The sequence below is a fragment of the Sus scrofa genome, chromosome 6 (genome assembly GCF_054392235.1).
Source record: "Sus scrofa isolate SSC_HxYL_T2T_F1_AM1 chromosome 6, Sscrofa_HxYL_maternal_Yorkshire_Landrace_v2.0, whole genome shotgun sequence".
Classification (NCBI taxonomy): Eukaryota; Metazoa; Chordata; class Mammalia; order Artiodactyla; family Suidae; genus Sus; species Sus scrofa.
In genome coordinates, this window is record NC_139388.1 from 28,733,685 (window position 1) to 28,760,031 (window position 26,347).

Sequence of the window (26,347 nt, forward strand, 5' to 3'; positions counted from 1 at the left end):
CAGAAGGCACCAAAGGTGAAATTACTGTCTTAAAATATACAAAGACATAATTACCTACTTTGGGAAAAGGAAAAATACAGTTATACCTATAATAAATAGTTAAGTGTTTTTGCCACGGGTTCCTGAACCCCTAACAAATTTCAACATATACAAATAGTTTCAACCCTCCCCCACGCCCCGCATTCTCTCAGAGGGAACCGCATCAGAATCAAGTTATAGAAAAGCACTGGTTTTATCCACATACATCAGTTTCATCACGAGGCAGGATTTGAAAACTCATTTGTAACTGGGTTACAGTGGCAGAGTTGGAAGCAAGTGACGCCTGGGCTATCTTGGGGGGCCAGGCAGCTATCCCACCCTCCTGCTCCCCGCTGGGAAGCCTTGGACCAGCCAGGTCGCCCTTCAAGCCCCAACTACCTGCCTTCCTCACTTCTGCAGACGAAGGTCTTGAAACCTGCAGGAAAGCAAAACGGCCCGTGGCGGGAAGCAGCCAGACCTGGCCCTGGCTGCATGGGCCCCAGGCCCCTGTGCTGTCCTCATTTCCTGACCATCCCTCCCGGTGGCTTTCCTGATAAAAGCGGGTCTTCCCACCGGGTTTCAGCAGTCAGTCTCCTCCAATGATGACACAGGCTGGACAGTTTCAAGCTATGACTGAATCCCATACAAACCACTGTCAAATCCATTGTGTCACACCTTCTCTCCTCTGAGGTGCAATTATGAAAAGAAACTTTGGGCTTCTTCCTAACCCCAACAAAGCTGATCAAGGCCATCTGAGACAAGTTCCTACTCTAAATCAGAATCATGAAAAGTTCTGATACAGCTCACTAGACTCCAAGCTATTAACCCCTTAATGAAGGCTCTTGGCCTTGTGTAGAAGGCATCCCAAAGGCAACACACCACTCCAGTGCGTCTAGATAGCAAGTCACCCAAATTAAAGTCTTGGCACGGAAACTAGACAGCAAACTGACCCTGTGAAAAAGATACATGATTGAAGAGTCCATGAACTAAACTTTATTCTAGCCAAGTTGCCACTCAATTAGACTCTGGGTTTGTGGGTAATTTTTTTTTTTTTTTTTTTTTTTTACTTTTATGTTTACAGAATAATAAAAACTAGAGAGGAAAAGGGAAAAAAAAATCTCAAGGTTGAGAAATTATATCCAAATGGAATAAGACTATAACAGAGACCAAAGAAGGGAAAATATATCAGGATCTACCCCTCTGTTTCAAGCTTAAAAGTGTATAAATGCCATTTACTGGTGTGAAGAAAAGTCAAACGAGACCAACTTTCAGAAGAAGATTCTCCTAGATCTAACAGATAGTGAGGGACTTTTTTTTTCTTTCAGAGACAGTTTAAATAAATGTAAAGAGCAACATATTTCAAATTACACCATCAAACCAGACAGTTCTTATGATTTCAGCAATATGTGTTGAGAAGAGAAATAACAGGATTTTACAAAGAGCCAGGAAGGTTTACAAAGCTCAAGGCAGGCAGTGTTAGGCCTGCATGCTCTCTGAGGTGGCACCCAAATCAGAATCTGGGTCACCTGGCCAGGCCTGTGGCCAAGGCACGCTGGCCTCCATGTTCAGCACTTGCTCTCAAGAAGGTCCTGGAACACAAGACCTCGCTTTTTGTAAGAGGATAGGAAGGTAGTTAGTTAGCCAAGTACACTTTTTCAAGACAGCCTGGGTGGGTAACCCCGTGCAGGGCTCTCAACAGGCCCACAGCAGAGTCTGGGCCTCCTCCTCCCTCCTCTCATCTCTCAGACCTGTCCCTGTTCCCGCCTCACTGCCTGTCACCTAGCTGGTCCCCAGTGTGGGTGCTGATGAAACAAGAAAGAGCCTCTGAGTTCTGCAAACTTCACTAGGAACTAGAAAAGTGTCTGGAGATCTCACACACTAATGGCAGTCCCCGCAGCAGGAAGCAACTTTTTATTTTGCCCAAGAGAATCAATTGGCAGCAGCCATTAGCATAGAAAGTTTTTTCACCTGTTGCTACCTGTTTAATGTCATAAATTTCCTGTAAATGAGATGTGCAGAAAGTGACAATCAGGCAGTGGCATGATGACTCCAGAGTTGCTGTTTGACCCGGAAGGGGACTAAGGGAACCATACATATCACTGCCTCCCAGAATCACTGAATTGGCCACACGTGGTCTCCACACTATTCATCTGTCAGAACAGGTGCTAACAACAACCCAGAGAAAATCCTGCACAGCCTGGGTTTCCTCCCCAACAGCACAAGAAAAGGGGAGCTTGGGCCATATACACTCATGACATGTGGAGGGGTTACTCAAGGGTCATTCACCACAAGCAGGAATTTACGGACTGGTGCAGACAAGAGTGGCTTCAGGAGTTCCCACTGTGGCTCAGGGGAAAATGAACCTGACTAACATCCATGAGGATGTGGGTTCGATCTCTGGCCTTGCTCAGTGGGTTAAGGATCCGGCATTGCCGTGAGCTGTGGTGTAGGTTGCAGATGCTGCTTGGATCCTGCGTGGCTGTGGCTGTGACGTAGGCCGGCAGCTGTGGCTCCAATTTGACCCCTAGCCTGGGAACTTCCATATGCTGCAGGTGCGGCCCTAAAAAGAAAAGAGAAAAAAGAGTGGCTTCATCTCCTCAGGGGCTACCTGTAGCTTAACCCAAGACTGGGTCACTAAGCAAACTTCAAAGAAAGGCAGATGAAACTACAAACTTTAAGAGTAGGAATGTTTTTGCAGTTCCCATCGTGGCTCAGTGGTTTATGAACCTGACTAGTATCCATGAGGATGTGGGTTCGATCCCTGGCCTTGCTGTGGGTTAAGGATCCAGCACTGCCATGAGCTGTGGTGTAGACCGGCGGCTACAGCTCCAATTGGACCCCTACCCTGGGAACCTCCATATGCCTTGGGTGTGGCCCTAAAAAGACAAAAAAAAAAAAAAAAAAAAAAAAGAGTAGGAATGTTTTCAGCTGAGTCACAAAGCTCTCTCCCCAAGCATCTGGCCCAGGGTGGAGGTCAGATACACTCCACGCCTGCCCATGGGAATGAGCCTTCCTGCTAAGGGACAGTAACGGTATTCAAAAGGCTGGGGCTGGCATCCACCTCCTAGAGCTGAACCCTCAGAGCCAGGCTGGGTCCTCGGCTTCCCCGTGGCCAGGCTGGGCTCCATGCACCCTGGCAGGTTGGTTCAAGTTGCCACAGTCAAGACATGGATCCTGGACTGGGCAGGCTACTACACGCTTGCCTTTCTGTGCAAAGGTAATCACTCGCGGAAGATTGCTGCTGCTGCACAGAGTGAAAGTTTATTTTCTTCACTTTAAATCAAACTACTGTCAGGAAGCTTAAATCTGTAATCTGCTGTTGTCCTTCCCCGGCTTCATATGGAGCCGTCAAGGATCTTAGGCGCTCAGGACTGTAATCTCGCTGTATGAAGGGAGAAAAGGGCAAAGGTACGTCCCCCCATGCTTTCAGCAGCGTGAGGGGAGGATAAGGGAGGATTAGAGGGAAAAAAAAAATACCACATTGACCACACTAGTGCCAAGATAAACTTTCTCTGAAGACGTCAGTGTTTGCATCCATCTAAAACCACCAGAGGTCCCATCAAATACTTGAGGGTTTCAACCATCCAGCCTCCAGGAACAAATTCAAACGTACACAAGTTTGGCACCAACTGTGAAAGCCAATATCATCCGACCAGAAAATTAAGAAACACTAAGACTGCCTCAGCCTTAAAAATACCCCAAACCAAAGTGACTTTGGTTCAGACTGAAACTATTAAATGCAAAAACATGCTTCCTTCAATTTGGGGAGGAAAAAAAAAAAAGAGCCCTTTTAAGCCCCCCAAATCTACAACGTCTTGTTTGTACACAGAGATAACATAAGGAAAACACAGGTGTTTTTCCATTCACACTAGACAACTATTATTTCCTTCCTATTTCTCACCACACTGCCATAGGTGACATGATGTGTGACTCTGCATCGCACCTGGCCTCTTCTGGTTGTAGTGGGAGCTAATTAAATATAAAGAAACATATTTACGAAAACAACGGGAGAGCCTCATGGCACAGAGGACATTAAATAGTTACAAGGACATAAATAATTCCAAGGATTCTAATACTAAAATGCAAATTACTTTCTAAGTGGCCTATGGCACAAGGTGTCACCACTTTTCATCATCTATCGGCATTCACAATTTCCATGGGCTTCAGACCCACTCCTTGCAGCTGGCAACACATCCTCAGGGGGCCAACAGGCTCCTTTCTACCAGATGATAAACTGGTCTTAGTGGAGTGACTTGGGAAAACAGGCTACAACCCTGCCTGAATGGTCTTTTTTCAATCACACTTCAAAGGTGGCTTTTTATTGAGACCAAGTAACATGATTCCCAGCAGGAGATTTTTGATAAAGTTCAGGGTGGTCCGTCCAAGTGGGCCCCATTAAATGCAAGCCTGAGTCTTTGTGACCCTGTTTTTAAATGGAACTCTCCAAAGGAGATAAGCCCCGTTCTGACTAAGCATATACACTCAACAAATGCAAAATAAATATATAAAATGAACAGATAAAATCCAGATGTCAAAATCCCCTCAAAAATCACTACGTATAATAGGTTCAAAGTTTGTGAGGCACTGGTTTTTATTGCCTCACAACATCCATGGGAAGAGGGCTCCATGTGACCCGTTGTGACCAGGCCTGGCTGTCCTCTGCAGGACAGAGGGAAGGGGAGTTACCCACAGCCCCTGAGCAGACCAGGGCCTTGCACACTGACCTGGGTCACTGCCCTGGAAAGGAAGTGCAGCAGAACTCGGACTGAGTGGGATGTTCAGTTCACGGAGCCAGCCCCTCACCCTGCGCCTTCAGGGACAGCACGGTACCATTTCCCATGGGCTGCCCGGCCGAGTGGGGCCACCCCTTCAATCCACCTGCGCTGGGAAAGCAGAGGCTGCTCTGCTATGAAGACCTCGCTGCCACGTGCGCACACGAGGACGTTTTCCCACACCGGCTCTGCTCCCCCACCTCCAGACACAGAGCGCTCTCTCTCTCTCATTACTACACTGCTGACGCTGTAAACATGCAGCAGGACAAGATCCTGGGGACTCTCCACATTAACATAAACTCTTCCCACCAGCAGTGAGCCTTTTTTTCCTTGGAGAGGGTGAAACACAAAATATTAGAACTAGAGTGAGGTTTGTAAACATTAAAAACAGTTCAAAGCATTGAAAACCTGACAGGTTAAAACAATTTTCCCATAAAAGATACAATTAGTCTGTAACAGAAAAAAAAAAAAAAAAAAAAAGTCAAAAAAACCTACAGCATCACAGGGGCTCAATTAACTTAGTCACCACAATAATCTTCACTTCACCAAGAGTCAGTTCAAACCTCATGTAACTAGTATTTTCCCCAACAGCTTCCAGGATCGTCCGACGTTCATAGTTACAACCATGAGGCACAGGGTCGCCGTTGCCTCTGCAACATCAGTGAGAGGGTGTGTCGTGGTGCAGATTCAAGTATTTTCAAATCCTAGACAGATCTACTCAGAGTCACTCTAGAACTCTTCTCAGGCATTTGAAAATCACACACCCCTAAAAGAGAGGTGGGTCCTCACCTGTGGTCCATGATGCCAGCAAATGGGCAAGGATTCTGGCTGGTGGAGTGGACTGTGTTTCTTTTATAGCTTTTACCTGAGAAGGTAAAAGGACAGAAAATCTGCAGTCCAGCCTCAAAGTATTGAAGGTAGGTCGGAAACTGGAAAATAAAATGGTCCCCACATTCCTGGAGGAGAGTCTGGGATTCAAGGAGGTGATTCATTTGAAGAAGCATCAAGGGATTTCTCAGCAGGGTAGGAAAGAGCGACCCTCCTGCAGGTCAGCAGTGCTGTGGCGCTGTCCCGAGGACACCAGCTTTTTTTCCCATCCCCATAAAGCCACGGCCATCCAAGAACTCCACCAGCACACCCAGCACCAAGGCCCCCAGTGTCACACATGGCTTTCTAGTGCTGGTGTCTCGATGCCCAGGCATGGAAGACAAGGAGTGGGGGAGGACCCTGGCAGGGAGACTAAAGCTGACCCAGGGCTCACCTTGGGGGCCACCCAGGAATCGCTACTCACCTACCATTCCCACCCTATACCGCCGCGCCTTGATTTTTTTCCTTCCTAGCAGCCCCCACTTTAATCCAAAGTCCTGACTTGTCACAAATACATATGATGGGGTGGCTCACAGTCAGATGATGAAGCTTGTGCTCAGGGACAGTGAAGACCTAAAGAGGGCAAGACAGCCAGTGAGGCCAGCGGCTCCTCTGGCCACCAAACCGGAGGATCTATGGGCCTCTCCCGCCCACCTCTGTCCGAACAGCTGGACACGGGGCTCCCTGCCGCACACACCGCCACCAGGGCCACTCTGAGAACCCTTCCCCAAAATGAACTTTTACCAAAGAGGACAAAATTCAACTTAATCGCATGAAAATCTGACGTGATGAGGGAAGGAAAACTTGATTGAAAGGACGGGCGAGGAACAGCGGGAGGAGGACTCTGGCTCGGCCTCACGTGTCCAGGCGCTGGATCTCCGGCCGGCCGTCCACATCTCGGGACTCTGTGCGGGCGCGGATGTAGTCGTTGGCGCTCTGCTGCCGGAGGCTGACTCTCCACTTCTGCGCTGCCAGGAACGTGTTCACCGCGTACACTGCGGTGGCCAAGAAGCCGAATATCTACAAGGAACAAGCCAGGTCAGTCTGCAGGCACATCAGCCGTCTACGGGAGCCTTAAGTCCAATGCCCAGCCCTGCTCTCAGACTGGGGTCAAGTCTGCAGTCACATGATCCACAAAAAGACAGCCTAGGGCCTCTTTCAAAATATTTTGCATCTATAAGGGAAAAGATCACAAAAGTGCCTCTTTTACAGCTCCTTCGTGGCACTGGTCCTGGGCAGAAAGTGCAATTATATAAAACACCATGTAGGTGAAAAATTAGGGTCTTGGGGAGTGAGCACCAACTGGAGCTTTAAGGCCTGACACTGCACATCACAGTCCCCGAGCCCCCTCCTGCTGTCCGGCTACCTCTCACCTGGGCAGCTCCTGGTGGGCAGCTCCAGGGGGAGAGGTGGTGGAGTTTTATTAGATAATGACTGATTAATCAATCTGAGTGACCCCTGGGAGAATTAATAGCTTAGTATTTTTTTTTATAAAACTTTTAACCACTAACCAACAATTATAGAAGTTCTGCATATTCTTTGTAAATAGAGAAATAATACAGAAATGCAGAGCACAGAGCTAGCAAGTTTGACATCATCTGGTTCCCCTCCCCACTCCCAGCATTCTACTGACTGACTGCTACATGGTGTCAAGACTCCCTCCTCCATTAATACTCCATGCTGGCAAGGAAGGCCCTTAAAACAACATCACTGACAGACATCCAGGGTTCTGTTGAGAACAAACTAAAGCAATGGTTCACAAACCTGAGCATGCATGGGAGGGCTTGTTAAAACATATTTTTGGAACTCCTGTGGTGGCTCAGGGGGTTAAGACCCCAACTAGTATCCATGAGGACTTGGGTTCAATCCCTGGCCTTGCTCAGTGGGCTCAGGATCTGGTGATGCTGCTTGCTGCAGCATAGGTCAAGGACCCTACATTGCCGTGGCTGTGGCGCAGGCCAGCGGCGACACCCTGGGAACTTCCATATGCCGCAGGTGCAGCCCTAGAAAAACAAAAACCACATTTCTGATTTGGCAGCTCTGGGGGAGTCTGAGGACGACATTTTTCACAAGTTCTTGGGTGATGCTGAGGTGGCCATGCTGGGGACCATGCTTTGAGAACCATAGCACTGAAGGAATCTCCACTGGCCCAATAACATCACTGGCACAGAAAAAGCTAAAGAAGGAGGAGTAGGACACATGCCAGTGGACAGAAGGGCAAGTCACAGAAAGTATACCTATCAGCTGTTCTAACTTTTTGAGTTCACTTACCACGGCAGCAATTTCTGCTCCGGTTTTGTGATTTAAAGCAGCCAGTACAATTGAAGCAATAAAGAAAAAGAAAGTGCTGAGTCCAGTGTTGACCAAATCCTAAAGAATAAGATAAAATAAAAATCACTTGAAAATAATCATTTCATGCTTTGTCCTAAAAGCAACTAAAGAACTTTTGAAATAAAAAGCACAATATCCAGCCTTTCCAATAGCTCTTTATTTTAGTCTTTTTTTTTTTTTTTTTTGCCTTTTCTAGGGCCACTCTCTTGACATATGGAGGTTCCCGGGCTAGGAGTCTAATCAGAGCTGTAGCGGCCAGCCTACGCCAGAGCCACAGCAACGCCAGATCCAAGCCACATCTGTGACCTACACCACAGCTCACAGCAACGCCAGATCCTTAATTCACTGAGCGAGGCCCGGGATTGAACCCGCAACCTCATAGTTCCTACTTCTAACCACTGAGCCACAATGGGAACTCCCTTTATTTTAGCCTTGATGGCCCTCTGAGGAAGGCAAAATAATAGTTAATGATGCTCTTTGATAACTCGCCAGAGCAAAATCCACATTTTAACCAACCATACCAAGTTACCATTTCTTTTCTTTTTCTTTTTTTTTTTTTTGATCTTTTTGCCTTTCTAATGCTGCACCCGTGACATATGGAAGTTCCCAGTCTAGGGGTCCAACTGGCACTCACCAGAGCCATAGCAATGCACATTCTGAGCTCTGTCTGTGACCTACACCACAGCTCACGGCAACGCAGGATCCTTAACCCACTGAGCGAGGCCAGGGATGGAACCGTATCCTCATGGATACTAGTCGGGGTCATTACCACTAAGCCATAACGGGAACTCCCAGAAATTGTAAATAAAATACTTTTCCAAGTTCTTTAAGTCATGCTAGAGAATTATCAAACTCAAGGAGGGGCTTGCATGAACTCTTGAGTCTGCTATTGGCCAGGCAGAAGTGCAGGCCACTGGGACCCCCTCTGTGGGTGGTGTCAGAGTGGGCAGTATCAGGTGACTAAGCCCATTGACCTGTGTGGGGTCTGTGCTTCCGGGAGTCAGTGTCAGGACTGAACTGAACTGCTGGACACCCAGCTGGTCTTGGAGAATTAGAGAATTACTCAGTGTGGAAAAACTATACAGATCTGGTGTCAGAAAACCCCCCCACATATGTGGTGTCAAAAGTGGTGTCAGAAAATACCACATGAGTCACGGCCAAAGCCTCAAGGCTCTGCAAGTGGCCCCTCTAGATGACTCCAGCTGGCTCTCAACTCACTACAGCGCCCGGCCTGGGTCTGCAAATTGGGAGACATCTGTGGGAGGAGCAGGGGCCACAAAGGCCCCTAAGAAGCAATACCAGGAGTTCCCTTGTGGCTCAAGGCTTAAGGACCTGCCGTTGTCTCTGCCGTGGCTCCGGTTACTGCTGTGGTGCAGGTTTAAGCTCTGGTCCGGAAACTTCTTCATGCCACAGGCACGGCCAAGACTGAGATTGTGGTGTCATCAGAGGCAAGAGGATAGAGTTTGGCAGGAAGGACTGTGCGTGTTCCATAGCAGACAATGCTGAAACAGTTGGCAGAGGGGGAAGGACCAGGAATAACTAGAGGATCCAGGAGCGCAGAGGTCCACAGAGATCCTGACCAGAGTATTTCCAAGGACCTAATGCCTGGGGAGTGGGTGGGGGAGGGGGAAGGGGCAGCCAGTGTTTGAGAAGGACACAGAGGAGGCTTTAGGGGTGTTGACACTATACCATTTCCTGACCCAGGTGGTGGCTACGCAGTCTATCATTCTTCACTAAACTGTACCTTTACTTTTACAAAGTTTTCTGAATACGCTGTATTTGACAGTAAAAGCTGAGAAAAGAGAGATCAAGAAGCAAAGAAGGAAGTTCCTGTTGTGGCTCAGTGGTAATAAGCCTGACTAGTATCCATGAGGATGTGGAGTCGATCCCTGGCCTCGCTCAGTGGGTTAAGGATCAGGCATTGCTTCAAACTGCAGTGGAGGTCACAGAAGCTTGGATCTGGCGTGACTGTGGCGTAGGCCTGCAGCTGCAAATCTGATTGGACCGCTAACCCGGGAACTTCCAAATGCTGACATTGACACACTCTTTCATGCATCAAATTATGATTACATAAAATAAACACTGTCCTGTCCTCCTTCACCACTTTTCATACATATGTGAGTCAACTTAGGTCCTGAAATAACCCATTTTTATAAATCCCTATCAATCACACCCTATGACACTGAGCAGCTGGCTCTGTTAAGAGTTAAGAATACTCCCAACACCTTGTTAGAGAAACACAACACATCCAAGGCCAATCCTCTGTAACAACCTGAGGCCTGCTCAGCCCTTGGGACTCACTTTTGCTTTCCTCCCAGAGAATGGACCACCTGGGCCCCCACCGCTAAGTACCAACTCCTCAAGTTCATGTAACTCACTCTTGGCAGATAAACAGACACCTTCATCTACTCTAAAGGACCCCAAAGGACAGAAATTGTTTCCTCTTTTTTTTTTTTTTTTTTGGCCATGCCTGCAGCACATGGAAATTCCCGAGCCAGGGAATCAAACCTGAGCCACAGCAGTGACAATGTGAAATTCCTAACCATAGGCCACCAAGAAACTCCCAGAAAGTATTCCCAAGTGCCCCTAGCACCACCTAGTCATCTGCCCAAGTCAACACCATCCAAAGAAAAGGAGGGATGTCAGTATTCTAGTGAAAAGGATGCACTAGGATATGACCCAAATAATGTGGCTGTCAACCCCTGGAAAATCTTTCATGATTAAAATTTTTAAAAATCAGAATTTAAGAGACCTTACCTAATACATATTTCTGGAGATAAAGGCCAGTATGAATTAGTTCTCTATCTCAAGTATGAAGTCTTTCTGGGAGTTCTCTTGGGGTGTAGCAGGTTAAGAATCCAGCATCATTGCTGTTGCAGCTCCAGTCACTGCAGTGGCACAGGTTCAAGCCCTGGCCCAGGTACTCCCACATGCTATGGGTATGGCCAAAAAATCATCTTTTTTGTTGCTATGGTGATTTGTGATGAGTGACCTTTTTTTTATTGGAATATAGTTAATTTACGGTATCATATTAGTTTTAGGTGTAATGCATAGTGATTCTGCATTTTTACAGATCATATTCCGTTATAAGTTATAAAGGCCATAACTGCATACACTATGCAATAGTGTGAAGCAGGGAATCTTCTAACACATTTATGGCTGTCGAATAAGTACATAGACAGAATGAACGGAGTAAAGTCAAAGCTGGTGGAAGTTTATAGGAGGAGGACAGAGCTGACAGACAGCAATGGCCTCTGACTCCCACTAAGGTTACTATTTCTTTTATTGTCAGCAACACTCACTCATTTGGAGCCTTTGTACACAATGACTCTTTTCATTCTTAAAGGAACTCTGTAAGGAAAATACTATCACCTCTACTTGTGGGGCTCTAAGTGCCCTGCCCAGGGTCATACACAGCTCCTAAGAGCCACCTTGGACCTGAAGGCAGACAGGTCTGCCTGACTCAAAGCCTCGGGCTCTTAACCTTCCCAAGAGCTGATTCTTTGTCAAATAGGTTCTCTAGCAGGGTTTCATTCACAGCCCAGCCCAGCCCAACCCTTCCTCAACAAGTATTTACTAGGCTTTAGAAACACTGGGGTCCTGGGTTACCAATGACCTTTTCCCCCACGGAGCCTGCATTTTGGCTGGGGGAGATTCGTGAACTTCTCTTGCACTATCTACTATACTAATCTGTTTAGATCACAACTCTGTATGCATTTTTTATGGATTAACACAGACTTTATCTTAAAAAGAGTTGAGACATTAAAACCTGTCTCAGGAGTTCCCACTGTGGCACAGTGGGTTAAGAATCTGACTGCACTGGCTCAGGTGGCCATGGAGGGGCGGGTTCAATCCCCAGCTCAGTGCAGTGGGTTAAAGAATCCAGTATTGGCACAACTGTGGCTCAGATTCAATCCCTAGCCCAGGAACTTCCACATACCATGAGTAAGACCATAAAGTAAAAAAAAATTAAAACCTGTCATGAAAATTCATAAAATGCCTCCAGTGTCTTGATGTTTTGGAGCTTTTTTCCCAGTTTTCAATGCTGGGACAAAACCAACTGAGTTTTCAACCACCAACTTGTCTGATTCAGCTCTCCTTTTATTGGTCCTCCTAAAAGAGTATGAACAATACAGCATCCTGACCCCTCTTGGCCCCCCTACAGGAACATCATGGGAGTGACCCTGCCAGGGAAGGTGACCAGCCCAGGCCTCCTCCTTCCAGGCTCCTGAACTTGGGCCACACTTTCCACAGGGCTCCACAGAGCCAGCACCGACCAACAGGAGAGGAGTGTGCACAAAGGGCAGGTGGTCTCAGGGCCACCCTCCCCACCACAGACACAGACGGGAGAGAAAGCTGATAGAGCCTGCCCTGACTGCTGGAGTCTCCTTGAGCTCCTGCATGTGTTTATTTGCAAATAAATATCAAGAAAATAAGTGCTATTAAGTCCCCTTTCTTGTTTAGCATGATGAGGACCAGTAACACAAGACCAGCAAAGGGAGCACCGGAGTGACCAGCCCTGAATTTCCCATGCTGATGGGGGAGTAAGGCTGTCAAACAGGGTTAAGATCCCCAAACCACAGAAAAAAGAGGGCATACTTCTTTAAGACTCTGATCAAGCCACTAAACCCTTCCAGCTGCTTTGAATTTAATAAAATTCCTAGGTGTCACAAGTTAATGGCAATGTCATTCATATTTTCAGTTCTTCCTGAATCAATACTTCCTTTTTTTTAAGGGCCGCACCTGTGGCATATAGAAGTTCCCAGATTAGGGTCAAATCAGAGCTGCAGCTGCTGGCCTACACCACGGCAATGCGGGATCTGAGCTGTATCTATGGCCTACACCACAGCTCACAGCAACACCAGATCCTTAACCCACTGAGCCAGGCTAGCAACTGAACCCGCATCCTCGTGGATACTACTCCGGTTTGTAACCTGCTGAGCCACAACGGGAACGCCTGAAATGACATCTTCAAAGGGGTCAAAACAATCATATTTCGAACAGTGGTGAAAGCTCAATTAATTCTGTAGTCATTTTATTCAACCCAGTAAAGAAACACAGCATTATAGACACAGCATTCACAGTTACATTACAATGGAATATTTAGGTAACAAAATGAACTGGAACCAAACTGGCATCTGATCCTTTCCTAATCAGAGAGGTGACTTCTACTTACTGTCAAGTTCCAGTTGATCTGGGGGATCCTCATGTGAAGGTTGAGACTGAATAGAATCAGCAAGACTCCGGTCACCACAAACGCACTGCAGCTCACAAACTCAAAAAAGTAGAGGCCTTCACATGGGGAGCACTCCATGATGGTCTCTATGCAGATAAATGCAATCAGGGCCAAAATCTAGGAAGAAAATTGCAAACACACATGTACAGATAGAAAGATATGTATGTATATATATATATATATATTTTTTTTTTTTTTTTTTTTTTTTTTTTTGCTTTTTAGGGCTGCACCTGCAGCATCTGGAGGTTCCCAGGCTAGGGGTCCAATTAGAGCTACAGCTGCTGGCCTCCACCACAGCCACAGCAACGCCAGATCCGAGTCGTGTCTGCGACCTGCACCACAGCTCACAGCAATGCCGGATCCTTAATCCACTGAGCGAGGCCAGGGATTGAACCCAAAACATCATGGTCCCTAGTCAGATTCATTTCCACTGTGCCATGACGGGAACTCCTTGTATAGATATATTTCGTACACAACTGTGGGCACACGTGCCCACTGAGCTTATATAAAACAACTCCCGCCACCACAGACAGCCACGGAGTTTTCCCCTGGGGACAGCAGTGTCACGGTCAGGAAAATGTGACCTGATTCAATTCTTACATAAGAACGGGTATAGGGGCCTTAATGAAAGGATCAAATTCCTAATGTGGACAACTAAGCCCCATCCCAGGACACCAGACTGGTGTCAAGTGGCTCCTGGTGAGAAAACAGAAAAGAACAAGCCTGTCATGTTTTAGTTCTACCCCTGCCACCAGCTAAGTAGACACTGCCGACAACCCACGTTTCTCGTTCATAGTCTCTACCATAAGGACATCAAACATTAAAAGAACAGAGTCCTGGTGGTGTCCATTTCACACCACCTGCAACTGCCTCGGTGGTTTAACTGAGGTCACACAGGCTGAGACCACTGATGGCTTTAGAAGGATCTGTATCATTCCCCCTTATCCCATTTAGAAGATCCACTTGAAAATGAGGGTCACCTAATTAATGAGCTATGTTTTTTAAGTTTATTATTGGACCACAAAGAGGCTAGTTTATTTTTAAAAAAAAATTTTTTTTTAATCTAACAACAGCATCAGTTTCTTTCTAAAGGACCAAAATAACACACTGGCAATATCACCCAAGAGATCAGAGATATGAAAACAAACAGATATCAATAGAAATTACGAGGAGTTCCCACTGTGGCTCAGCAGGTTAAGAATCCAACTAGTATCCATGAGGATGCAGGTTTGATCCCTGGCCTCTCTCAGGGGGTTAAGGATTCGGCATTGCTTTGAGCTGTGGTGTAGGTCACAGATGCAGCTTGGATCTGGTGTTGCTGTGGCTGTGGTGTAGTCTGGCAGCTGTAGCTCTGATTGGACCCCTAGCCTGGGAACCTACATATGCCGTGGGTGAGGCCCTAAGAAGACAAAAAATAAAATAAAATAAAGGGAGATTTCAGAAAGAGGAGGACTAGGGGCTGAGTTAAAGGCCCTGTGATCAAGGAAGAGTCAGGTGGTCTTGATACCTAAAACCAGACCAGTCTTGGGTTTTAGGTCTATACCCCACTTCTGTAATCGAGCACCTCAGTGCCTACCACCTATCAAGCCTGTGCCAGAGCTTCCAGGTCAGCCCCCACCTCAAAGGTTGAGGAAACACAGGCAAGCAGTCTCTGGGCCCAGATGTGTCCTTAGAGCCAGTCCATCAGCATCACAGGGAGCCTGTTAGAAATGCAGCAGCTCTGCCTCTCCTAGACTTCCAGAGTCAGAAGCTGCTTTCTGGGCAAGACCCCTAGATGACTGAAGTGGGGGAAGCACAGGAGGCAAAGGCTGTTGGGGGCTCTTCCGCACTTATAGGAGTCCCACTTGTACCTCCTCTCCAGGCCCTCCCTGATTGTGCCTCTCCCTGACAGAGGTGACCGGCCCCACTCTCCCCCAGGAAAGCTTGGTCTTATGGTTGCATTCCATCTTTCATACTTGCCACTAGGCATCTCTCTGCCTCCTGAGCTCTCTGAGGGCAGGCACAAAGCCATCTCCCTCCACTCCCAAGGCACCAAGCACACTAATCTGCACAGAGCCAGCAAATGGGAGCTTGGGGAGCCTCTACAATCCCACCCCAACAACTCCTGATCAGTATGTCGGTCTCCACATGAAAGGAAGGGAGGCTCTGCTTTGTCCACGCCTTTCCTAACAATATGTGGTCCTTCCACATTTCTAGGTCCACACGCTACACACAGGGGTCTTAATGGCTCACCTTCTAATTCTCTACAGAACCAGACATTTTAATTCTCCATCTGAATGACATGCCTGACTTGCAATCAATTCACAAAGAAACAGTTCATATAAGGGAAACTCCTAAAAAAATTATTTTTAACCCATGTAATTGGATCTAGTAATCTTGGGCAAGAAATAACACACTGTACTGATGAGTTACAAATGTTTCTGGTATGTAACTTCAACCATATTTGTGTGGGAAGGTAACACCTACATTCTTAAATATTAAAATAAAAATGGTTTCAAGAATATGCAAATCTAAGAGGCCATTCAATACAGCAGTGAACAAAACAGAGAAAATCCCCTATCCTCTAGCTCATATACTAATAAAGGAGAAGTTTTTAAAAATTAAGAATATAGCATGATGGACAGTGTTAAGCACAAAGGAAAAAGAAAAATCAAAGCAGAGAAGGGGAATGAAATATAACCAGGGTGAGGGCATTTGAAATTTTAAGCAGAGTGACAGTGGAAGGCCTCTCTGAGAAGATTCCAGATTTAGGACAAAGTTTGTTACAGTTTATTACAAAGGCTATTAAAGGATATGATTGATGAGCCAGATGAAGAGATACACAGGGCAAAGTCCAAAAGGGTCGTAAACACAGGAACTTCTGTACCCTTGGAGTTTAGAGTGTGACATCCTCCCAGAACCTGAATGTGTTTTATTTATTTATTTAAAAAAAATTTTTTTTTTGTCTTTTTGCCATTTTTTGGGCCGCTCCCGCGGCATATGGGATGTTCCCAGGCTAGGGGTCCAATCGGAGATGTAGCTGCCGGCCTACGCCAGAGCCACAGCAACGCGGGATCCGAGCTGCGTCTGCGACCTACACCACAGCTCATGGCAACGCCGGATGGTTAACCCACTGAGCAAGGGCAGGGATCGAACCCGCAACCTCATGGTTCCTAATCGGATTTGTTAACCACTGCGCCACAATGGGAACTCCCATCTGAATGTGTTTTAGTTCACCAACCTGCAAGATGAATCCTCTTGCTCAAGAGTTTTCATAGAGCTTAATCTGTAGTCCCCTCTCCTTTCCAGAGTAGGGTTGAACATTCCAACCCTCTAACCACCTGGTGGTTGGTTCCCTTGGAAACCAGCCTCCAACACAAGGAGCTTTCTAAAAGTCATCTCGTTAAAACAAACTCAGGTGTGGCTGAAAGGGATCTGCTGTGAACATCAAAGAGAAAAAAAAAGGAGTTCCCTTTGTGGCTCAGCAGTTAATGAACCCAACTAAGACCCATGAGAATGTGGGTTCCATCCCTGGCCTCCTTGGTGAGTTAAGGATCTGCCATGGCTGTGAGCTGTAGGTCGCAGACCCAGCTCGGATTCCGAGTTGCTGTGGCCGTGGTGTAGACAAAAATGAAAAAAAAAAAAAAAAAAAAACACCTCATCAGTTAAGAAATTCCAAAAGTTTCGGGAGCTCTGTGCCAGAAATGGAATGTTGACTGAATATACATTTATTATAAACCACAGTATCACAAATATCCCCATGAATAGAGATATAGGTACATAAATACACATACATACAACTTTATAAATACAATAATTTAACCAATCCCCCACTGAGAGGTATTTAGGTGGTTTCTAATACTCTAATAAATACACTTTTTAAAAAACTGAGATTCAACTGACATACAATATTATGTTTCAGATGTAGAAAAGTGACTCACAATTTTTAAAGGTCATACTCTATTTATAGCTATTACACAATACTGGCTATATTCCCCATGTTGTTACAATATATGCTTGTAGTTTATTTTACACGTAATAGCTTATACATATTTATCCCCTACCTCTTCTTGCCTCTCCTCCACTCCCTCTCCCCACTTGTAATCACTAGTTTGTTCTCCATAGTGCCTTTTTTTTTTTTTTTTTTTTGCCGTTTCTAGGGCCGCACCAGCCACATATGGAGGTTCCCAGGCTAGGGGTCGAAAGGGAGCTGTAGCTGCCAGCCTACACCACAGCCACAGCAACACGGATCTGAGCCACGTCTGCAACCTACACCACAGCTCACAGCAAATCCTTAACCCACTGAGCGGGGCCAGGGATCAAACCCGCAACCTCATGGTTCCTAGTTGGATTTGTTAACCACTGAGCCATGACAGGAACACCATACTGTCTTTTTTTATATTCACTAGTTTACCTTTTAGATTCCACATTTAAATGTTATCACAGAGTACTTGTCTTTCTCTGACTTACTTAGCGTAGTACCCTCCAAGTCCATCCATGTTGTGACATATGGCAAAATTCATTCTTTTTAATGGTTGAGTAGTATTCCTGTGTCTGGGTGTCTGTGTATACACACCACACATTTTCTATCCATTCATCTTTCAAAGGGCACTCAGGTTGCTTCTGTATCTTAGCAATTATAAATAATGTTGCCATGAATACTGGGGTGCAGGTATCTTTCCAAATTAGTGTTTTAGTTGTTTTTTTCAGTTATATACCCCGGAGTGGAACTGCTGGGTCATATGGTAGTTCTAGCTTTAGTTTTTTGAGAAACCTCCATATACTGTTTTCCACAGTGCCTATACCAATTTACATTCCCACCAACAGTGAACTATTTTTCCCTTTCTTCCACATCTTTGCCAGCACTTGTTATTTGCATTCTTTTTGATGACAGCCATCCTGACAGGTGTGGGGTGATCTCACTGTGGTTTAATTTGCATTTCTGATGATTATTGATGTTGAGCATCTTTTCATGTGCCTGTATGTCTTCTTTGGAAAAAGGTCTATTCAGGTCTTCTGCTCATTTTTTAAAATCAGGCTGGTTTGGTTTTTTGATGTTGGGGTGTATGAGCTGTTTATATATTTGGATATTGGTCATATCATTTGCAAATATTTTCTCCTATTCAGTAGGCTCTCTTTTCATTTTGTAGATGGTTTCCTTTGCTGTGCAAGCTTTTAAGTCCAATTAGGTTCCATTTGCTTATATTCTATTTCATGTGCTTTGAAAGACAGATCCAAAAAAAACTGGGCTACGATTTATGTCAAAGAGTGTTCCACCTATGTTTTCTTCCAGGAGTTGTACAGTTTCTAGCCTTCTATTTAGGCCTTTAATCCATTTTTAGTTTCTTTCTGCTATTGTGTGAAAGGATGTTCTACTTGCCTTCTTTTACACGGAGCCATTCGATTTTCCCAGCAGCACTTACTGAAGAGACTCTTTTCTCCACTGTATATTCTTGCCCTCTTTGGCATGGATTAATTGACCCTAAGTTCTAATAAGCAGTATACTTTTTTTTTGCCTGTCCTTTAGAACAGCAAATGTCAAATTTCCTCTAGCACAGTGACCCCTAACAACCATTGCTGAAGTAAAACCTACCTCTTGGCCAGTAAGAAGAAAATAAGAACTCAAAGTTATACTGAAAGCCATCAACTTCAAAGCAACCAAAGAGTCAAAAATAATTCAACAGTTTTGAAGTACACAAATGTCACATGTAAGATTGTACACAGATGTTCAAAAAGATGTAAATAAGGAACAGCTACTGTAGTGGTAACGGGGAGATCACGAGGGCGCCCTTGCCAAGAGCCCTTTCCATGTAGCACCTACCCACTGACCATGAGTAAATATTTTCACAGTTGATAACTGATGTTAAAAGGCTGTCAGTATTCCACAACTGTGGCTAATGGTGACTGGCAACATCAAAAAGCAGGGGGGTTAGGGAACGGCAGGCTGATTAAGTTGCCGTAAAGCTTTTTTTAAATTCATAAAACCCAGGTTACTGGTAAGAGTGTAAACTGTCAGGACCCTTCTGGAGGGCTGTGTTCAAAAGACAGCCTGTTCTGGAGTTCCCGTTGTGGCTCAGAGGATTAAGAATCCGACTAGCATCCATGAGGATGTGGGTTCAATTCCTGGCATAGTGGGTTAAGGATCCAGTGTTGCTGTGAGCTGTGGCGTAGGTCACAGACATGGCTCGGATCTGGCGTTGCTGTGGCTGTGGTAGAGGCCAGCAGCTTGAGCTCTGAATCGACCCCTAGCCTGGAAACTTCCATATGCCACAAGTGCAGCCATAAAAAGACCAAAAAAAAAATTATCTCTCAACCTGTTCTCCTCCTTCCAGGAACACTGTAGGCTTAGAGATTTGCGTTGAGTTTCCTGGGGCAAATTTATTCTCAAAATGATGAAGCTTATGCTCTAACCTCCCATCTATCACAACTCCATTTGCCAGGAACAACAATGGACATTTTGGAGATTTAGCTAATTGGAACATGAGTGAGAAAGATGCAGAGTCTGGGTTTAGCTGCCGCTTCCACATAAAACTACTATAGCCTTCCCACTATAGGAATGGCCTCCAGATATGCTCTGACCTGACATGAGGATGGAGAAACAGGCCCTAAAATTCAAAAGATAAATGTGTCCTACAGTGCCAAACTGGAAGGGCGTGGGTGGGAAAGAAGAAACAGGATTTGAAACATATGGTACCAGAAGCTAGAACTCTTTAAAAGGAGAATGCTTCAGATTATCCAATGCCTAAAACAGTAAGCGGACAATTCTGTTTTCATCAGTGCCCAAATGGAAGTAGTACCCTACCAGGAATACATCCCATAACACAGAGAATGCATTTATAAACACACCATATATTTCCTCCCTTTTTGGTGGGAATCACATGAAATAAAATTTCTCAGAACTCCAGGGTTCATAGGTCAGAAACCTATAGCAGTTCTATAAAGAGCAAGTACATATGTGTGCAAAATTATTCTAATTTATGCATCCCAGCATGTCAGACTGCATCACAGTGTCTCTGACAAATCTTGAACTGACAAAGTCTGAGCGTTCCAAATAAAATGGCACACAAAAGTTGCCTCTGATGCATTGAACAGCCTAAAAAAGACAAATGTTCCAGTGACAACCTCCTATGAATGCTCATCAATAAGCTGATATGTATAGCATAAGAGCCTACTGATTGTATAAGGATATCACTCACTCGATACAATGTAGTGGCAAGCTAAAACCTGAATTGTTCTGGCATACCCCTACGTTTCAGATCATAATAAAATTCAAATATCACGGAGTTCCCGTCGTGGCTCAGTGGTTAACAAATCTGACTAGGATCCATGAGACTGTGGGTTCGATCCCTGGCCTTGCTCAGAGGGTTAAGGATTCGCTGTTGCCGTGAGCTGTGGCGTAGGCCGGCAGCTACAGCTCTGATTAGACCCCTAGCCTGGGAACCCCCATATGCCTAGGGAGCGGCCCTAGAAATGTCAAAAAAACAAAAAAAAAAAATTCAAATATTGCCCTTTTTAGTGGAGGCCAAAAACAAAAAAAAAGAAAGAAAACATTTTTAAAATTCACAATTTCACAAGTTTCTCACTCTAAATACTGTGGTAGCTAGTTTTATGGGTTTTTGTTTTGTTTTGTTTTTTAGCTTTTTCTTTTCTTTTTTTTTTTTTTTCTTTTTGCTATTTCTTGGGCTGATCCCGCGGCATATGGAGGTTCCCAGGCTAGGGGTCGAATCGGAACTGTGGTCTCCGGCCTACGCCAGAGCCACAGCAGCGCAGGATCCGAGCCGCGTCTGCAACCTACACCACAGCTCACGGCAACGCCAGATCCTTAACCCACTGAGCAAGGGCAGGGATTGAACCCGCAACCTCATGGTTCCTAGTCGGATTTGTTAACCACTGCGCCACAACGGGAACTCCCTGTTCTTAATTTTATCTTTTTCCTTAAAGTGAGCTTCCAAAATCGTATGTGTCTCAAGCCTCTCGAAATCTGGCTCTGCTTCTGAGTTTGGGCAGTGAAAGGTGAGTGGATGAGCTATCTGTTACTTCTGGCAGGGACCTCGGGAAGTCTGAAAAATTTCACCAAGCTCCCTCCCTCTCTCTCTTCCACCACCAGGCAGCCGGCAACGTTCCTGGTGCGGGGTGGCCTCCTGGTGGGGATGGCTTGTGAGTAAGGCTGCTGGGCTGCCAGCTTCCCCATGACCTGAGAAGAGCATGGACCTTTGGGGAGAAGGAAAGCATCTTTGTGTTAAACCACTGAGATTTTAGTTTTGTTAGTTACTACAGCATAATCCAGCTCATGCTAACACCGATATAATGTTAAATCTGCATAACACGTCCTGAGCATTTAGCACAAAACTGCAAATTTTTACAGGATGAATATGTTAACCATCCCATTTACTCTTAAAGACACCAGATCCAAATGGTTTTACAGATCAATTCTTAACAGACTGTCAAGGTAAAGATATTGATTATGTTATTTAATTTCTTTCAAAACAAAAAAAGCATAAAATATTTGGAATTTCAGGGATCCAGCTATGTGGTAGGATTGTGGATAGATTTTTTTTTTAAATGTAGGCTTCTCAAAAAGACAAAAAAAAAAAAATTTAGGCTTCTGAGTTCCCGTCGTGGTGCATCAGAAATGAATCTGACTAGGAACCATGAGGCTGCAGGTTTGATCCCTGGCCTCGCTCAGTGGGTTAAAGATCTGGTGTTAGCTGTGAGCTGTGGTGTAGTAGGCCAGCAGCTGTAGCTCCAATTCGACTCCTAGCCTGGGAACCTCCTTATGCTGCAAGTACAACCCTAAAAAGCAAAAAATAAAAAATAAAATAAATAAAGTTAAATTTAAAGATAAAATTTTGGCTTCTAATATTTTCCAAAATTTCTATCATGAGTGTGTTTTTATTTTTAAAATGACCATTTGCAGCAACATGGTTGGAACTAGAGAGTTTCATACTAAGTGAACTCAGAAAGAGAAAGACCAATATTATAATGATATCACTTATAAAGTATGGAATCTAATATATGGCACAAATGAACCTATCTACAGAAAAGAAACAAACTCATGGACATGGAGAACAGACTTGTGGTTGCCAAGGGGGAGGGAGTGGGAGTTTGGTATTTGCAGATGCAAACTATTGCATTAGATTGGATAAGCAATGAGATCCTGCTGTATAGCACAAGCAATTATATCCAGTCACTTGTGATGGAACATGATGGAAGATAATGTGACAAAAGGAATGCGTGTGTGTGTGTGTGTGTGTGTGTGTGTGTGTATACACACACACATACATATACATATAACTGGATCACTTAGCTGTACAGCAGAAATTGACTACACTAAAAAATTTTTTTTAAATAAGAAAATTTTAAAAATGAAACATTTTATGTATAAGCACTTTGGGGGAAACATACAGGTTTAATTATGAGTTAAGTGTTCATGACCTCTAAGAATCATCCCTTCTATGTTTTAAACCATTCGTGAATATTTTAAAATGACATTATAAACTTTAACGGAAAATCAAAGTCACTCTCCAAGTCCATGTCAGCCCTATTTCTTTATCAGGAGAGTTTATCATCTCTAAGGGCTCCCTGATGGCACACTATCCTGTTTCCTTGCCGCTGACACACAGTAAGAGTAGGGAGGGGGCACAGGACAGCCTCATGGTCGGCACAAAAGAAAAAGGCCAGCCTTACTCTCGCCAAAGGAGGGTAAGGTCCATCCCCTCACCCCAAAGGAACAGTGCCCCAAATATCTATGAAGCCATCTTGGAAGGTTAGACAAAATCCTAACCTTCCATGATGACCAGTTTGTCAAAGGATCTAACAAAGCTCATTTAAAAATACATCTACAGGAGTTCCCGTCGTGGCTCAGTGGTTAACGAATCCGACTAGGAACCATGAGGTTGCGGGTTCGGTCCCTGCCCTTGCTCAGTGGGTTAAGGATCCGGCGTTGCCGTGAGCTGTGGTGTAGGTTGCAGACGCAGCTCAGATCTCGCATGGCTGTGGCTCTGGTGTAGGCCAGTGGCTACAGCTCCGATTGGTCCCCTAGCCTGGGAACCTCCATATGCCGCGGGAGCGGCCCAAGAAATAGCAACAACAACAACAACAACAAAAGACAAAAAAAAGAAAAAAATAAAAATACATCTACAGGAGCTCTCACTGGTGCAACAGGATTGGCAGCATCCTAGGAGCACTGGGACGCAGGTTCAATTTCCAGCGTGGCACAGTGGGTTAAGGATCTGGTGTGCCACAGCCACCACTTAGATTGAGACTGCACCTCAGATCTGATTCCTGGCCCCAGGAGCTCCATTAAAAAATATATATATATACACCTACAAACAAAAATCATAGCACTGACAATTTTCAGGAGCCTTAAAAACCACCAAGTGCAAAAACATCTCTCCATTTGAAGATGTCTGTGACAGTGTGAATCTGTGGTGGTTCCTATGTTGCCAGGCAACTTCTTCAGTGACCCTGACCTCTCAATGGCACTGGGCCTGCTGTGCTCAGAGTCTCTGTTCCAAGCCAGCCAACACACCTCATTATGCACACACAGACAGGTAACTAGCCAGGTGCCAGGGGCTCAGAGAGGTGCTGAGGTTTGGAAAGCAACCGAGGGCTTGAGGGAACAAGAGAAGGCTTCCTGGAGAGCCTACACTCGGTGACATTAGAGAAAAGGCAGGAGAGGAATGTTTGTGTGCAACACTGCCGAGCTTTCCAACTGAGTTCCTTGCTTGGGGGTGAGGAACAAGGCAGGGACAGAACCTAGTCCCTCACCCAAGTACTTCTGTTTTAGTGGTTCCTAAACTTTTCCGACCAAAGAACAGAACACCTGCTCATAATCTCCTGAACCAGGGCTCCAAGAAGCACAGCTGATTTATTTTTCACCAATCTGATTTATACACTGGGAAAATATTTGTTGTATTTAAAAAATTTTTCTTTTAAGTCAGAAACTACTGCTGCAGTCTGACCCTTCCAGTTACAGAGGAACAGCCCTGAATGCACACAGTGTGCTTGGCGCCCCTATGGCCACCAAGCTTTCAGTTTTCTCATGCTAAGCCCCACACTGTGTCCACCATAACTATATTCGACCAGGTCTTGCAGTCCTCAGAGCATACCGGCCTATTAACAGTCCTGAAAAGCCTCACAGTAAAAAAAATAAAGAAAAAAAAAAAAAAACCCCACAAAAACTGTTACCATTATTTGATAAGTGAATTATGTTACCTGAACACAGAATTTATGTATTCTTCAGCATACCTATTAACATTACATAGTGGAGAAAAACAAGTTTGTGAAACACAAAAAGCATGTGCTGGTCAATATTCAATGTCGTCAGGTCACTCATAATATAAATGCACAGAGTAAAACACAGAAGCTCATTTATGCAACAGGGTAACAACTGCCTAGGACCTTGTTAACTGAGTGACGCATGTGCATGCACACAGGCATGTGCACACACCCACAGCAGGGTCCAAAGTACCTTCAGAATCAGACCAAGCGCTATATTAGCTCTAGCACATTTAAAATTAAAATGTCTCTCTTCCCACCAGGACTGGAAAATATCTGAAAGATGAGACATGGTTTGTATTTAGCCACAAAGATCCCAAAAGCAAGTTGTTAAAATGCCACTTCTGCTCTAAGACCCCATGATGTGCCGAAGAGAGAACCCAGAGAGGGCAGAGTGCCAGGGCCCACTGCACCTCAGGAAGCGGCTCCATTCCCACCACTCACAGCAGATGCCAAGATGGGGCCCTGGGGCCAGAACTGCCGAAGAGGCCCAGGAGGCCTGTCCCCTCCATCCTTCTGAGTCCAGAGGCCAGGAGATTTAGCTGCTCTATATTCGCCATGTTTATTCAATGACAGATCACTTTAAAGAATAAGCTCCCAGGCCACAAGCCATGTGTCTGCAAAGGGTCTCCAATAGTTAGCTGTGTAGTGCCAGGCACCTCAGAATGACAATGGCTTCATTCAGGGAGCATCAAAAATACAATAAGGATGCTCTCAGGTCCTGTGCTGGGCACAGTTTGTTTGTCATCTCTGATATTCACCTTCACTCAGGAAGCAGGTGGCCACACAACGGTGTGGCTCAGAATGTCTGTCCCAGGCTCCAAAGCTAGTTCCTCCACACACCTCATTCTCCTATACCAGATGCCTAACGTGTGACTTACCCGCTTCCTCCCCACACCCTTGGTCATGGGAGGAAGCATCAGGGTACAACTTCACTACAAGGAACACAGGAGGAGACCCAGGAGCCAGTGTCACGAGGGTCTCCGACAAAGGACAGAAGTTGATTCCTCAAAGGGATCTTACTATGGTAACAACTCAATTTTTCTAAGGAAAATAATCTGTGAGTTTCTCTGCTCAAGGGAGGCTGTCCTATGAGGAAGGTAGATTAAAATATTACCCTGTTCTCTCCTGAGACAAGAGAGCAATGAGCAAATATTTTTCGGTTCTGAAACAAAGGAGCTAATTGCAGGTGTAAATTATTTCACCTGCACTGGATGTTTTTTGCATGTGATCTCTGGCGTCATTGTTTTTTTCTAGCTACAAAAACAGTGTCCAAGACAGATCTGAGAAATGCAGAGATGTAAAGAAAGTTACCTGCTTTAAGATGCCCCCAGGAGCTAAAGCCACCCAGGCTGGCAGGGAACACCAATTATGCAGGAGGATTAGTTAGGCAAAGGAGCCAAAAGGCAGAGGCAAGTAAGTTCCTGATTGCTGGGAAGTAAGAGACAAGGACAAAATGCAGGAAGCTGCCAAGGGCTCAGGACAGTCAGAAGAAAAGAGTGATGGGGTGGCTGGTGTTGCCAGCTGCACTCCAGGCTGTGGTGGTTTCAAATCCCTGAGGATTTTGTTGTTGACTGAGGACAGAAGGGCTCAAGCTGTTGCTGCTCTAGGAAGCTGTCTGCTTGGTTTGCTCTGATGACCTTGACCCATGTCACAAGGTCTACTCAAGTCAGTGCTCTGACAAGCTGGGTTCTACTATGTAATTAATTTTGCTATTTTGGAATCCTCAAGCCATACCTAAGTTAAGAGCTGAACTCAACAGACTGCATTTCGGTTTCTTTTTCTGACAAGACTCTCACCTTTAACATAAATTATTACACTTCTAGCATAAACGAACTCTAATGTACACATATTACAGCCATGC

General features: G+C 45.2%; 2 protein-coding genes across 3 annotated transcripts in view; both read right to left on the reverse strand.

The window, feature by feature from the left end:
• Window positions 1-26,347, reverse strand: part of TK2 (thymidine kinase 2) — a 1,024,677-nt gene that overhangs the window by 92,141 nt on the left and 906,189 nt on the right. The window lies entirely within an intron of this gene.
• CMTM4 (CKLF like MARVEL transmembrane domain containing 4) overlaps window positions 1,057-26,347 on the reverse strand; it is a 71,212-nt gene continuing 45,921 nt past the window's right edge. The window contains exons 2-5 of one of the 2 annotated variants that reach the window (XR_014805798.1): window positions 13,165-13,341; window positions 7,929-8,027; window positions 6,402-6,677; window positions 1,927-6,230 (exon numbers count right to left, since the gene is read on the reverse strand). Coding sequence is in view for 1 of the 2 variants with exons in the window: in XM_021094005.2 (XP_020949664.1) it covers window positions 6,513-6,677; window positions 7,929-8,027; window positions 13,165-13,341 (441 nt within the window). In the remaining variant the exon portion in view is untranslated. Of the gene's footprint in view, window positions 6,678-7,928; window positions 8,028-13,164; window positions 13,342-26,347 lie in introns of both variants that reach the window. The other variant, XM_021094005.2, reaches the window with a different exon arrangement.